The following is a 15,917-nucleotide window of genomic DNA, read 5'->3' as shown; positions in this document are numbered from 1 at the left end:
ACACATTATATTGCATAATGTGACTTGCTACAAGCAGCTCAATTCGGACCAGCAGGTGTGTGTGTGTGTGTGTGTGAGAGAGAGAGAGAGAGAGAGAGAGAGAGAGAGAGAGAGAGAGAGAGAGAGAGAGAGAGAGAGAGAGAGAGAGAGGTGGGGGGGGCCTCGTGTACTTTACCTGTCAATCACAGAAAGGTGTGGGTGGGGCTTATTTTTGGAGAACAGTCAGCTTATCGTGAGGTAAGTGAGGTACCACCACCATCACCACTTCCTTACCTTTACAACTCAAATAAATACACCTCGTCACTCGTAAATACCTATACATACACATTTATATACATAGATAGAGATAAAATAGACTTAATTTGACCACGTAAATTCTTGCTTACCGTCTATTCCAGCGTTACTGTCCAGCGTTCTCCACACAACCTCCACGCCGCCGCCGCCATTACCTCAATGTAAACAAACCTTACACGCCTAAAATAAAACACAAATTTTAGGGCGACGTATGCAAATAATATTTCTGATAACATTTCTCATATCAAACTTCATATACTTTGTTATTTTTTTTATATATAGATTATGTATAAACTATTTTATTTCTACTTCTTTTCATATTGTTTGGAGACTGTCTAGTAGTTACCAACCTAAATGTTTTTACAATATGGCTCAATCACACTTACCAGAATCACATACATCGACACACACATACACAAATGACAAAAAAAAAGAAAAAAAAACACTAAAAAATTTAAAAGCTAAATTAAATGTATCATGTAACTAAGAGGTGTTTTAAAAGTGTGATTGTCATTGGTTGCTATTGTGTCTTTTGTTAGTGGTATATGTAACCTTAAAAACTTTACTTCCCCACTGGTTTATATTTTTTTCATCGAACACAATTGTATATAAATCTTACCACTCCCATCTGTGACATTTCTGTGCCTATAAACATTACCCTTTCTACGTTCTCTTCTATCACCATCACATCTTCCATTTCCTCTTCCATCTGTACCATCCCTTCCTTTTCCATCATTTTCATCTCTCCTTACACTCCTTTATTTAGTATTTTTACATTCCTTCCATTTTCAATTGATTCTTTATTGTAGTTTGTTTATGTACCTCTTGGTCATCATCTATAAGGTCACCCCTTTCATTAACAGGATCTAACAGTACTACAGAACTTAACTGAATGGAAATGATCTATCTATACATATACCAAACTGGTAATTCTCACAATCTGTAACTACCTGCCTGTTTTGTATTCCTAGCTACCTATGACACATTTTTTTTTTTTTTTTTACACCATTGACGGGAATTTATGGGCTAAAGGGGATACTTTTTAGGGTACCTCCTATCTCAAAGCCCATCCGCTAGGAAACTGTTGCCCCGAGTGAGGAAGCCCAACCTACACCCGGACCGTGGACAGGATTCAAACCCGTGACCTTGGAGACCCTCGGACCCCAAAGCACACATGGTTCCACTGTACCACGGCGGCCACCAAGGGGGACATTTCACGACATTTACCTATCCAATTTTTTTGGCTACCTCTTTTTGACCATTAGGTAACCAGCAACCTCAATAGAACCTTTAATTCTAATGGTTTTTATTGCCATTGGATAGTTTTCCATTTCAAATATAAAAAATAAAAAAAGAAGAGAAAGAACACACACACACACACACACACACACACACACACACACACAAACAAACACAACAAAAATGGTTCCGGAATTGACAGAAATGACCTATGAGGAGAGATTAAAAGAAATGAATTTGCCTACCTTGGAACAAAGAAGAGAAAGAGGAGATTTAATACAGGTTTATAAACTGTTGAATGGACTGGATGAAGTGGATAATGAGCAAATGATGTTGAGAGAGGAAAACTTAAGTAGAACTACAAGATCGCATAGTAAAAAGATAGCCAAGGGAATATGCTTGAAGGATGTGAAAAAATATAGTTTCCCACAAAGATGTGTGGAGGTGTGGAATGGTTTGAGTGAGGAGGTGGTGTCAGCAAGGAATGTGCATAGTTTTAAAGGAAAGTTGGATGTGTGTAGATATGGAGACGGGGCCACACGAGTATGATACCCAGGCCCTGTAAATTTACAATTAGGTGAATACAACTAGGTGAATACACACACACACACACACACACACACACACACACACACACACACACACACACACACACACACACACACACACACATCATTGTATTAGCTCTATCAATCCCTGGTGAAGAATCTTGCAGACCACTGTATTGAATGTAGAAGCAGTGTGGGACTTTACATTTTATTAAGTTGAAGTGATAACAATAATCTCTCCAGTATTTCCAATTCATACGTGTGTTAATTTACATCACACACACACATTCACACATACATGCACACACTTTCTCTATCTCTTTCTCCGATCCCTAGTGAATTATATAACAGAATCTTGTCTAGCACCAGTTGATGCTTCCTAAAACTTTCTTCTCCTTTTATCTAAGTGACCACCTTTCTTCTTCTTGAATGTAGGCCTGGAGTTGGCTGTGGCTCCTTGGCTGGCAACAGGCTGGGGCCGACTGTCACCCTCACCAGCAGGATTTTCTTGATCAACATCCATGTCACAGTCAGCTGGCAGCCCCACCCGCTCACAGAATGTGCCACGGACTGAAGGAAATGAAAAAGATGATGCGGAAGTCAAGTCACTCATGGGGGAACATTTGACAGAAAGAAGAGAGCCATGGAAGATGTGGATATAGCTTTAAACTGGGACTGGTCTTATCTACCATTACCAATCATTATTTTCACTCCATAGAAATAAGTGAAAAGTTGCATCAACACAGTGAGACAATTCAACACTGGTGACCTCAGCTACCAACTCACCTTTCTCAGACTCCCGAATGTCCCAAACTTTGAAGTTATTTTTCTTATTGTCGCCTCCCATGCAGAAGACAAAGGGTAGGTCAGGGCAGGATGCCAGGCAGGTCATGGTGCCAAGCTTGGCATCTTTGCACTCCACAAGAGTTGGTTTCTCACTGTGGATGTCCCAGATCTTCACATTCTTGTCAGAGGACACTGTCACCAGGCAGCCAGGACACTTGGGGCTCAGTCTCATTGCTGCATTCAAACATTAACACTTCATCAAATGATACACAATAATAATAATAATAAGGTAAGTACAACAGCCAGTAATGTGTACTCATCTTCATAACTTCCCAAAGCTTTATTTTTTTAACTATTGAAAGTTTTGATTATTTACTGTGATAAAAATACAATTCTTCTCATCTCAAAATATTTGTAAAATCTTATAAGAAAATCTTTAACCAAGAAAATGTCATTCAGAAACATCTTTACCATGGAGACAAAATCAAACATGACACAATGAATATTAAATGTTTAAGGTTAAGTACAGTACAGCCATTCTAACCTGAGCAGGTGTCTGTGTGTGCATCTAGAGTCCACAGAGGTTGCTCCTTCCTGGCATCAATCATGTACACCTTCCCTTTGTCTGTGCTGGCCTGAGGCAAGGAAAACAAAAAGTGAAAATGATATGAGACAAGAGAGGTTATCAAATCTGACCACAAGTGCCTTTAGTTAAAATTCTTGGACAAATGTTTACTTTTGATAAAGACTAGAGTAATACCTAGTCATATGAGTATGTTGTCCTCTATGTCAGATATGATATGTACTCTACTATGGTAGTGTCTAAACTGCTTTATACATGACTCAAAGACAACTGAAGACCAAGAATGAGACAGAGACAAAACACACCAGACAGTTGTATGGAGACGAGGAGAAGTTGTCCCAAAGAACAGCCTCCACCTCCCCTTCCAGCTTCCATGTCTTGCAGGACTCATCATCACCACGACAGTCAAAGATCCGCACTTTCCTGTCATTAGAAGACAGTGCATTACACAGCGACCATTTTCACTTCTGTTGCCACTGAAGGATTATTAGTATGAGTAATACTTTGTCCTACCCATACTCATCCACAATGAGCAAATAAATAAAGAAATAAAGTAAAAAGGCTAGAATTAAATATTCATGCTTATTCAAATATCACACTGGATTATCTGACAGAAACCTTACTGTAACACTGAGGGTTTTTTTTTTTTTTTCAATGTTATGGTCTATAGCACCTGTAGGTATACTTGAAGAGTATGAATAGGAAGCGCTGTTCAGCTTCCACCCATTAGTGGCGCAGGCAGTTTTATTTATAGTGGTACCCATATTAGGGCCCATATCACCACCCAAGCAGATCTTTGGTGTAACCACCTAGAACCTGAGTATCATGGTGACATATAGGTAACTTTAAACCACTCGACAAATGGCATAGTTTCAAAGAGGTATGTGGTGGGATTCGAACCTACGCATGGACATCTGCCCGATCCCACGCTCACCAACATATCCACTATGCCACCGCCTCCCCCTCTTATCTATCAAATATTCATCCTCTTTTATATATCACACTGGATTCTCTGACAGGAACCTCACTCATTGTAACACCAAGAAGAATTTTACCCAAAAGACTTTATTCTTATTTAGATATTCTGCAGAAAATAAATAAAATCAAAATTATATAATCAAATATTCATCTTTTTCAAATATCACACTGGATTCTCTCTCTGACAGGAACCTCACTTATTGTAACACTATGAAGAATTTACTAAAACTGTTCTATTGTTATCTAGCTATTATACACAGCCTCACTCACCCATCACAGGAACCAGCAGCCAGGGTGTGGGGCTCCTGATGGTGCCATGCCAGGCTCTGAACCTTCTCCTCAAAGCTCTTAAGTTGCTTGGCCACAGTGCCATGCTGGAGGTCCCACAAAATGACTGTCTCATCCACTGACCCACTCGCTAAGACGTGCCTGAGGAAAATAGCCATGATTGTGGTAATGAGAGTAGTAGAAGTAATAGCACAGGTGGTAATGGTGGTAGTTTTAGTAATATAAGCACCATTGGTGTATTATAGGTTGTGAGCATGAGATTTATACATTTTCAAAGTGAAATAGCTAATGTAACAATGTGAATTCATACCTGTATAAATAAATCTGAACAAAGTCATCTATAAATACTGGTAAATTAGATTGAATGGAGAAAAGTTTACAATCTATAGTTGTTCCAGGACAAATATTCAACTTGAGAAATGGTTTTGAGAAATAGAGCTCATCTGTACACTAAAATTCACTCAAACTAATACACCTCTCCAAATCCATCCAAACATGAGCTTCACACAACCAACCCACTCAGCATCACTTACTCCATTTGTCTGTTCCATGCCAGGCTGAGAACAGGTTTCTTGTGGCCAACTCCCGGGAGCTTTTTCTTCTTCTTTCCCTTCTGGCCGAGAGTGAAGGCCGGTTCAAGGCAGTTCACCAGGTCCAGATCCCAAACTTCAATCACAGGCGACATGCTTCCAATTGCGGCAAGATTAGCTGCCAGAAGATGGTGAAATAAGAGAAATAGAAGTGGTGGTGGTGGTGGTGGTGGAGATGAAATGGGTAATAAATATTGAGCCAGTCAATCACTAAATCACGTCAAAATAGCAATCAAATAGCACTAGGCAGAATTAGTTGAATAAATATGACTACAGAGCTGGCTTGATATCAATGACCTTTCCTGAAAGCCTCTTAACAAAACACACCGAATTCCTAGCACATGACCTTGCTTACCTGGCTTAAGCTGCTCATCACAGGGGTCGTAGTTGAGCCACTCCATGCACAGAGGCACAGCAGGCAGCAGGATGTCGTGGTGGACGTACAGACTCCCTTCCTCATTATACACTGTGAAGGCAACAAAACCGAGTCTGAGGTTAACTTCCCAGAACACATTAATTCCCTACAGCCAAACTCAAGCAGGAAATGTTACTATATAAAAAAGTTAGCATATCAATAAATTCTTTGATGGTGATAAGAGCCGTTGTCTGCAATCATGTAAAAAACCTATGCCAAGGGAATAAACTTTTTTTTAATGTTAGAAGAAAAAGCTGGCCAAGGGCAACAACAAAAACAATCATAAAAAAAGCACAAAAAAAAAAAAAAAAGGCACACCGATAAAAAGAGTCGGCCAATGTCTTGAAACCTCACTCTTAAATGAGGTTGAGTGCAGGATAGCTATTGGTGTTCTTTGTAGTGACAAGACATACAGTGCAGTACACCCACCATACACCTCCAGGATGGCTGCCTCGCCCTCCACGTGTCCCACAGCAATCAGGTTGTCTGAGGACATGATGGCGTGGTTCTCCACCTCACTGTCATCATCCTCCTCGTCATCCTTGACGGTGACATACGGATCCTCCTCATTGCTGGCATGGATGGCCATTGAGCCGAGCTGGAGGATCTGATTCATCTTATCTTTGTAAGGAAGAAGTGAATAAGGACTGTGAGATATGAAGAAACTCTTACTTTTCTTAACATCTGATCGTCCCCAGATAGAAAACCAAAAGAATTCATTCTGAAGAATCTTTTCAAAACAATATTTTGCCTTACACAGTTTTATACAAACACATAACTTCAGGTCAATAAACAGCAAACTGATGGAATTTGAAATACATAGAACAACAACAAAGACAACATGAAATATACATCAAATCAGTATCTAACAGAAGACAACAACATTCAGAAGTACAAGGATGATCACATGACAGGATAAACAAGAACAGGAGCACAATACCACAGCCCAGCCTACCTTCCTCCTCATCATCCTCGTCATAATCCTTGAGCTGGTAACGTGAATCAAAATCTATGGTGTCGTCCTCCCGTAGAGCCTTTTTACTTGTCCCTGGTGCAGCTGAGGCTTCATTCTCTATTGCTTCATAATCTTCCTCCTTGACTTCCTCCAGCTCTCTGTGGATTTGTATAGCACACTTTTTTTTTTTCATATGAGGGAAAATCTGGCCAAGAGCAACAAAAACGACTAAATAAGAAGGCCCACTTAAATGCCAGTCCCCAAGCAGGTCCTAAACAGTTAGCTAATGGAGTGGGATAAATGTCCTGAAACCTCCCTCTTGCATAAGTTCAAGACAAAGGAAGATGAAAATACAGAATCAGGTAGGGAGTTCCATAGTTTACTGGTGACCTATGTATGTAATATTCCATACACAACAGCTCTAATGAATTAACAGCAATCATATTCAAAACAATAACAAACACCAGAACAGTGAGGCAGAGCAACAGTGTTATGCCAATCCTAACTTACTGGATGTTGTCTTTTGTTTGTGCTATGATGCGTGCCAGGTCCTCCTTAGAGATCTCCACCTGGAACAAACAAGCATAGTTAACGGATGCAAGGCTTTGTTTTAATTGTTTTTCTTCTTTGACCAGATTTTTCTTCTTACATAAAAAAAAATAGTAGCAGTTCAGCAATTCTGTAACTTTGAAGAATGAAGGTATTTATTAGTTAACAGATGAGTTTTTTTGCACTATGTGTTATTTTGTTACTATTATTGGAGGCTCAGCTCCAGTGGAGGCTTGTGTATAGGCACTGTGGAACTGCAGCACCCCCTATTTCCACTTGATATTATTGATAATATTCAATATAATAACTTTTCTTTAATTCTTTCCTTATACTTGTACAATACATAATCCTTAAACTTAATATCAGTGACCATCCCTCAGTTTAAAAAAAAAATACAAAAATCTTTGTATGATACTGCACACCACAGTTCCAGCGGCATGGAGTTTGGCTGCTTTGCGCATGTGCACGTAGGAGGCTGCTCACGGGGCAGTGAGGGAGGAGGAGTACTGTCGTTCCCGCAGTGCCAACCTTGGCACGCTGGTGGAAGGTAGTATTTATTTTTTACTCTGAGTGTGTTGTGTTTAACAAACACTGTACCAAGGAAAAAATTATTCATCTTTTCATACAAATTAAGAATTAATTTAATTTTTCAATAAATGGATCAAGATTGAACTCTGACAGTTTAGATTATAGTAATTAAAAAATATCTGATTTTCTTCTTTCAGGATACTATAAAGTTCCTGAGTAAATTTTCTTATACCAGCATCTTTCCTTTTACAAAATATCGTAAATCTTTAAAACAGGACCTCCTCTCTAATCCGTGCAATAATAACACAAAATGATGAGTAGTTAATGGAGAACATGTACCTTGTGGTCTTGTTTGCGGGTCACACACGGTTATGTCATATTGCCTCACTGAAATTAGAGACGTCCCTCGGAGTCTAAGTCCAAATAGTAAACATTGCTATTGTCTATTGTATATATCTGGGGTTTGTGGGTAACAGGAAGTGACTGTCTGTTGTTCACATCCTGGGTTTGTGGGTAACTGCTGAATAGGATTCTTATTGTGTCTATAGTTCTTTTGTCCGATGACGTGCCACCACCTCTTAACACCACGAGCTGCGCCAATGGGAATTTGCTATATAAATTCATAGCTGGGACACAGCTGGGCTGACAGGTGCACAAAGATCTGTGTGTGCAGTTCAGCCATGGCCACCAATGACATTAGTTGTAAAGGTTGCGAATTTGATTACTGAGAAATCATCGCTCCTGCGATGCAAGTCAGTGTACAATCGAGAAGAGGACCAGCCAGGACCTTCATCCTTTCGTTAAGTTATTGTGAGGAGGGGGATTGGTAGAGGTATGGCATATTGTGTGAAGTTATAAGAGAACCGGTGTGGGGGGAGGGAAGCAGCCCCAAAGCAAGGATACGGTAGGTTAGGTTTATGTTAGGGTTAGGTTAGTGTTGTAGGGGGGGTCCAGAGGGCACAGCCACCCCCGTTAGGTTAGGTTTTTGTCCTTAGATTTTTTTGGATTGCCATATCTCACCTCTTTTGGCTCACCCCCCAAAACCCCCGATCCCCCACGTGCCCCCAAGCTTGTTGGGGGGAAGGGGGGTAATAGAAAAAAGTATGTAGGAGTTGCTATTCTATAGATTTACCCAAAATATTAAAACAAGGGCTAAAAATATTTGGAGCAGCACCCCCATTAATATCAGCTACAAGCTACCACTGCTCGGCTCACTGACAAGCTATTGATTGGGAGATACACATGAGCTTAAGTTTATAAAGAAAACACTGTTAATGCACACAGATTATGAAGTGGTGATTGTGGCAGTATTCACATGTTGCCAAGCTCCACTGGTGATGATAGGGAGGAGGGACTTGTTGTAGACACTTACCTATGAAATACATATACAACGATAGTGCAGTGTCACAGACAGCAGGTACACTACATGAACACCTGGGCACGTGATAAAGTGATGGTATTCCTAGTGTTAAAGACATGGTACTCCTAACCCTGTACCCGTGGCTCTCACCTTCTCTGGGTTGGTCTTGGCCGCGCCCCGGGGCACCCACACAGCGCAGGTGATGAAGTTCACCGATTCCTCCGTCTCCTCCATCCTCTTCTCCCTGCCAGACGAGACAAGGTAAACCATTCATTCCACTACAGACTGTCTTAAATATCCGAGTCAACTAATACATTACTCGGTGCATGCTGTGTGTCTAGCAGTTAATAACATACTCGTGTTTTGTGAATTAGCTGGGAAATTGGTGTCACACGACGATTCTGCCGAATACTGCTGTCTGTGCCTCTGCCACACACACGTGTTGCTGACTGAAGGATTCGCACCTGCATAGTTTCGGTTTTACTATTTGGTAGGGATATAATGTTTAAAAAGATAATGACAATAAAAAAGATATTTTTTTATCAGTTTCTGTAAAAAAATATATGATATACAAAGATAGTTAACACTTAGAGGTTTCGGTCACTTGTCTTCTTTTAACAAATTTACCATCAAAGGAACTCTCATATTCATCGAAGAATTAAAACAATGACACAATTCATATCCTGGAATTACAGTAAGATGTATATGGAAGTCTATGCAGAATGAAATGCTAGCGTGCTGGTGTGGTTGTCAAGGCAACGAGAGACGCCAAGTGAAGAAGGAAAGTTCTCGTTCGTGTACAGACCTGTAGAGGTAAGACATATGCATTATGAAGTAAATACAACTAATATCAGTTGCTTTTGCTGGTCGAGTGTTATTGAAAAGAATTGGAAGCTACGATGGGTAAGTCAAACTAATGTAAATGTCATGGTACACGTCATAACAATTCATAAAATACAAATATTCAGCTACTTTATCTTCCATCCTGCATTCTAATTAAATTATTTCTACAGAATAGGTTAAATTTTGCTGAAAGATGCCAGGAGGAAACGCGGGAGAGGAGGGAGAAAAGGAGGAAGGAGACATCAAGAAGGATGAAGGTGAAGAAGGAAAGAAAGAAATACATACTTCTCTTGACCCGTTCCTCCTCCCCTCAGCTGGAAGGGAAAAACCATCAGCATCCTTAGATTTCCCTGGCGTGCGCTTCGCCGACGACAACATCACCACGAAGCCACGCCAGGAGACGCAAGTGGTGGTGGAGAGCATGAAGAAGAACGAGGTGATGGATACAAGACCAAAGGAGGAAGTGGAGGAAATGGTGGAGGTAGATTGGTTTGGGATTCCATTAGCAGACTCCACGTTACCAGATTATACCTCCATGTACCGCCATCACTATCCCAATCCCCACCACCTGCCACGGGAGGTGGGCGGAATGGTGGGTCCTGCAGGAAAACCAAGAGAGCTACACGAACAGGTATTTATGAGTTTCCCGTAAGATAATTTATATTTATCTATAGAAAATGAGTGTTTGATAAATTTTATGGCCGACTAAAGCATATCATATAAATCATCATATTAAATATTTACATTGTTCACGAAAGCTATAAGCACAAACCCCTGCCTCTGGATACAGGGAATTAACATTCACACACAGTGCTGTGGGTAGAGGAGGAAGAATGAGTGATTGGTCGCGGTACCTATTACGACGACATCTATTCCCGCTACCACTACCTCTAAATTTAACCTATTTTTATTCTGAGATTTACTCTTATCATATCCTTCTTTATCAAAATATGACGCCAAAGCATAAAAAAGAGAAAATGTAAATGTAAGCAAAAGTAGAAGATTAAAGAAAAATGTATGCGTTATGTTTGTGTGTGTGTGTGTGTGTGTGTGTGTGTGTGTGTGTGTGTGTGTTCCACTGTTTGATCTGCTGCAGTCTCTGACGAGACAGCCAGACGTTACCCTACGGAACGAGCTCAGAGCTCATTTCCGATCTTCGGATAGGCCTGAGACCAGGCACACACCACACACCGGGACAACAAGGTCACAACTCCACGATTTTTTTTTTTTTTTTTTTTTTTACGGTAAGGCCTATAGCGCCTGTAGGCACACTTGAAGAGTGTATGGGAAGCGCTGTTCAGCTTCCGTCCATTAGTGGCGCAGGCAATTTTATTTATAGTGGTACCCATATTAGGGCCCATATCACCGCCCAAGCTCATCTTGAGTGTAACCACCTAGAACCTGGGTATCATGGTGATATGTAGGTAACTTTAAACCACTCGACAAATGGCAAAGTGTTTTAAGGCTGTACGTGGTGAGATTCGAACCTACGCGTGGACGTCTGCCCGATCCCACGCTCATCACCTTATCCAGTACCTACTCACTGCTAGGTGAACAGGGGCTACACGTGAAAGGAGACACACCCAAATATCTCCACCCGGTCGGAGAATCGAACCCCGGTCATCTGGCTTGTGAAGCCAGCGCTCTAACCACTGAGCTACCGGTGTGTGTGTGTGTGTGTGTGTGTGTGTGTGAGAGAGAGAGAGAGAGAGAGAGAGAGAGAGAGAGAGAGAGAGAGAGAGAGAGAGAGAGAGAGAGAGAGAGAGATTGCTGAGGGATTTCTTTTCAGTTTGAGGGCGTGGGGTGGGTGCCGCGTGATACAGCTCCGCGCGGGCAGGTGGGCGGCTATGTCAAGATGGGCGGGGAGGTGGGACGGGCGCTGCTGCATCCCCAGGGCACTCTCTGGACCACGCCACCGCACCGCCTGGCCGTCATCAGGAGGACTGACCCCACCGAGTACTTCAACTTGTGTGACCCGCATAACAAGGTCCCGTAAGTCGTGCCTTTTACCGTGACCTTTTTCATTTTCTACCTTTTATCTTAGGTTTTCTTTTAATACGACGATCTTTTCTTCGTTTCAAAAGTATATTACAATGCCCATTTTTCATTCGTGTCTTCTTTCTTTGCTTTTTTTTTTTTTTAAGGCATTACAGGGAGAAAGGAAGGTTTTGTGTGATTAAGTGAGATAAAGTAAGGATACTTGGAGAAGAAAAAATGAAAGACTGTGATCGGAAGAAAATGTGTGTGTATGTCTTGGGGTCTTTCAGTATTTCTCACCAACTTGTTATCGGTGTCTTATGGCAAAAGATCTGCTCATATACCAGTTAACAAACAAAATATACTATATATCAAATTAATTCATCACTCATACGCAATGACAAAATTACTGAATTCATCCAGGAATCTAGGAGCTGATACACCTGCCACGCACTCACATTCCTTAAAACAATACCCCAGGTTGAGGACCCCTTCACTATACTGTCACTGAGAACAATATGCATTTATATTTTTTCTATTTATCTCACCCGGGAACAAACATAATGTGTGTTGATCTGAGGCGCAAGGTACTCCAACCCGTGAGGCTGAACCTGGAGAAGGAGTTCAACGGGACCTTTCTGCCGCTGCGGATAGGCAATAGGATGGTCAAGTTCCTGGTGGACACGGGGGCTTGCTGGACACTAATGAGTCTCGAATTGGTGGACACATGCGGCCTGCGTAACGCCGTGAATGTGATCCACGAGGGCGGCCTTGTGACCATCGGGGTGCTGGAGGCCGAGGCGGAGGCGCAGGGTGGCTACTTGCTGCATTTCGTGGTGGCCATCATGTTCCGTCTGGACACGCCCCTTCTCGGCATGAACTTCCTGATGAGGTACGGCTGCATGCTGATGCTGGACCCGGAGTTACCGCTCATGGTGGTGCGCCCGTCCAGACATGTGAAGCTTGGCCTGCTGTGTGGCGTGTATAAGAGATGTAAGTTGTTTGACCACCGCGTGACGGCCATGATGGATACAGGCAGCACGCACTCCTTCATCAGCCGTGCCCTGGCCAAACATTTGCAGCTGCGGAGGAGACTCTGCAAGCCCATGTTGGTAACGCTCTTTGACGGCTCCATCACTATAATGTTCCGCAAGATCAGCAACGCGAAGTTAGACATCGACGGCCTGCACTTCACTACGGACCTTATCATCCACCCCAACAAGAACGTGACCCTCCTGCTGGGGATGAACGTTCTCTCTGGCTCTAAGCTGTGTTTCGACGAGAAGCAGATCACGCTAAGCACCAACAACCCATGCTACGTTGGCAGTAAGCAGGACCCCAAGCCAACCTCAGTCCACTTCACGCCTCCACAGTTCAGTATTCTTAACAACTCCGGCAGCTTCGTCTCCACTACCGCCACACAGAGAGGGCATGTACCGCAGCGCCTCAAGAACTGGTTCAAGAACCTCAGACCAAAGTGGCTGGGAGGTGGTCACAGGAGAGCTCATGAGGCGGTAAGTGGAGACACGAATGAAGCGGGGAATGTAATAAGTACGGGGGAAGAAGACACATGTGAGGAAAGCGTGGAAAGCGGTGAGAAAGAGATGACAACAGCGAATAAGAAAGAGGAGGAAAGTATTAGTGTTAGTGACCAAGAGAATGGGAGTGAGAAATAGTGTCCAAAGGAAATTCTCGGCTCAGATTTCCTAATATCCTAATAACTCGTGAATGTTCTTTAAATGTTTTCTGTTTTCTTTACCAGTGACTCTCAGGACATAGTACAAAGAACATAACACATACCAGGTGGAAGAAATCTAAGTAACATTATTAGCTACTTTCGTTTAAGTATCATTATAATATTTAGCCATCAAAGTTTTAAAACACTACGGAAATAATTCTCTCTCTCTCTCTCTCTCTCTCTCTCTCTCTCTCTCTCTCTCTCTCTCTCTCTCTCTCTCTCTCTCTCTCTCTCTCTCTCTCTCTCTCTCTCTCTCTCTCTCTCTCTCTCTCTCTTTCTCTGACCTCAGGGTGGAGCGCCTTGTGTACCAGTGGACTCTCCGTGACCAGGCTGCTGTGGATGATCGTGTGAGTCTGGGGCGTTCCTGCAGGACTTCGGGGTTTACTAGGAACTCTACCCCACACCTCCCGCCGGCCGAGACCAGGACCTTTGCTTCTGAGTACGCCCTGAGGTGAGGCTGTGAAGGGATGGTTAGGGACACCATTAACCCCTTCAGTACCATGACACGTTTCCATATCAATTTTGCTTAGTATATGGTGATTTTATACAGCTTCAGAAACTCATATGGAGATTGAAATAGTAAAGACTGTGGCCACTAGTTTTCTGACCTCCACAAACCCTTCCTAATGTCAATAAAATGGTCTAATCGTACACAAATCTCAAGGTAAAAATGTGTCACAGGATGAGATGAAGTAACAGTGAAGGCAATATGAGAGTGAGATAATGAGGTAATGAAGGGAATGTTGAAAAAGAGAGAGGTTAAGTTAAAGTGTGAGATAATGAAGGGATAATGAAGGATAATGAAAGATAATGAAGGTGAGGTTGATACTGGTAAGGTGAGAGATGATGAAGGGGGGGGGTGAGATAAAGAAGGTGAAGTTTAGAAGGTGGGAGATAATGAAGTGAGGTTGAGATAAGATGAGAGGAGAAATAGATAGAAAAAAAATGTGAAGATGAGAATTAAAGTAGGGAAAGTGAGGTTGAGATGAAGTGACACGACAAATAAACAGAAAAAAACCAAAACAAAGAAGGTGAGAGAAAACAAAATAGAAGATTGAAATAAAGTAAGACAAGAAATACGTCAATAAACACAAGGAATAGAGAAAAAAAACACACACACATGAAAAGAAGCGATAACAGCACTAATTAACCTCTAACACCTGCCTTACCTATACGTAATCTCAGGTACGGCTCAAGGGCACCAAGAAATGATGTCGAGGGTCTTCACCACGCCCTTGAGAACACCCCGGCCCTCAGCCCCCTCCAGTACCCAGCTTATGGGGGAACCACCACCATGGACGACACCTCAAATGCCTTCCTTAGGTGTGTGTGTGTGTGTGTGTGTGTGTGTGTGTGTGTGTGTGGTGGTGATGATAGTAGTAGTAGTAGTAGTAGTAGTAGTAGTAGTAGTAGTAGTAGTAGTAGTAGTAGTAGTAGTAGTAGTAGTAGTAGTAGTAGTAGTAGTAGTAGTAGTAGTAGTAGTAGTAGTAGTAGTAGTAGTAGTAGTAGTAGTAGTAGTAGTAGTAGAACTTTTGCTCATCAGACTAATGCCTCAGTAATGACTGTATGTACTGGTAATATGACAATAAACTACATAAACTACCACAACTCTCCTTCTACAGGTACTCTCCACACCTACTACGCAAGGACCCGAACCTGAAGAACATGACACCCTCCCATCACCTTCGCCAGGCTCACAGGGACTTTTCCAACACTTGACCTTGAGCGGCTTCACCTGACTAACGTTCGCCTAAGTAAAACCAGTATTATAAAACGCTTTTCTCCCACCATCACTATTTTCCAAAAGCTTTAACAGATGTTCAGGTTTTAATGGTATTTTTACGGTTCCGGTGATGGACTGGTAAAATTTCTAGATTATTATAAGGAAAAACTGTCTTAAGAACCCGGCTAGTCGTCTCTGTGGCCTTGAAAAACTGTCGTGGTGAGAGAGAGAGAGAGAGAGAGAGAGAGAGAGAGAGAGAGAGGCGTTTCTGAATAGAGGCGTAAATATCCTTCAAACGTTCTTCCTCACCAAACGTTTCTCGTCTCCCTGAGTTGTGTTGTGACTAGTGATGTGTTTAGACGTTTGATGTCTAGCAGAGTAGAAGTGTGGGGGGGTGTTAAGCGTGTCAGGGCAAGGTGAACGAGAGGGGTTGAGTATAAGAAGGTAAAGGAAGCTGCAAAAAAGCCAGTAGGCCTAAGTGTGGCAATGAGTGTGTTTGTTTTTCTTTGTTTGGTGAAGCGTT

The 15,917-nt window shown here is 42.1% G+C and overlaps 1 protein-coding gene across 1 annotated transcript; it reads right to left on the bottom strand.

Moving 5' to 3' along the window:
* Nucleotides 1–2,275: 2,275 nt before the first annotated feature.
* On the bottom strand, nucleotides 2,276–9,585 carry LOC123510461 (periodic tryptophan protein 1 homolog). Its single transcript, XM_045265653.1, has 12 exons — nucleotides 9,470–9,585; nucleotides 9,264–9,357; nucleotides 7,187–7,245; nucleotides 6,677–6,834; nucleotides 6,151–6,342; nucleotides 5,662–5,772; nucleotides 5,250–5,424; nucleotides 4,699–4,857; nucleotides 3,756–3,873; nucleotides 3,412–3,502; nucleotides 2,868–3,101; nucleotides 2,276–2,651 (listed from the first exon to the last, which is right to left on the bottom strand). The coding sequence occupies exons 2-12, from the start codon at nucleotides 9,345–9,347 to the stop codon at nucleotides 2,461–2,463; spliced, it is 1,572 nt and encodes a 523-aa protein (XP_045121588.1). The 5' UTR covers nucleotides 9,348–9,357; nucleotides 9,470–9,585; the 3' UTR covers nucleotides 2,276–2,460.
* Nucleotides 9,586–15,917: the final 6,332 nt, after the last annotated feature.

Source organism: Portunus trituberculatus, chromosome 29 (genome assembly GCF_017591435.1).
Source record: "Portunus trituberculatus isolate SZX2019 chromosome 29, ASM1759143v1, whole genome shotgun sequence".
NCBI classification, from domain to species: Eukaryota; Metazoa; Arthropoda; class Malacostraca; order Decapoda; family Portunidae; genus Portunus; species Portunus trituberculatus.
The sequence above is the reverse complement of the archived record's forward strand: the minus strand, read 5'-3'. Positions and strand labels throughout refer to the sequence as shown.

Excerpts from the sequence above, each read along its gene's own strand:
- LOC123510461 (XM_045265653.1), bottom strand. The coding sequence starts at position 9,347 with ATGGAGGAGACGGAGGAATCGGTGAACTTCATCACCTGCGCTGTGTGG. Across the intron at positions 4,858-5,249 it reads GCATGGAACAGACAAATGGA|GCACGTCTTAGCGAGTGGGT; the intron begins GTAAGTGATGCT and ends TATTTTCCTCAG. Across the intron at positions 3,102-3,411 it reads ACACACAGACACCTGCTCAG|CAATGAGACTGAGCCCCAAG; the intron begins GTTAGAATGGCT and ends GTTTGAATGCAG.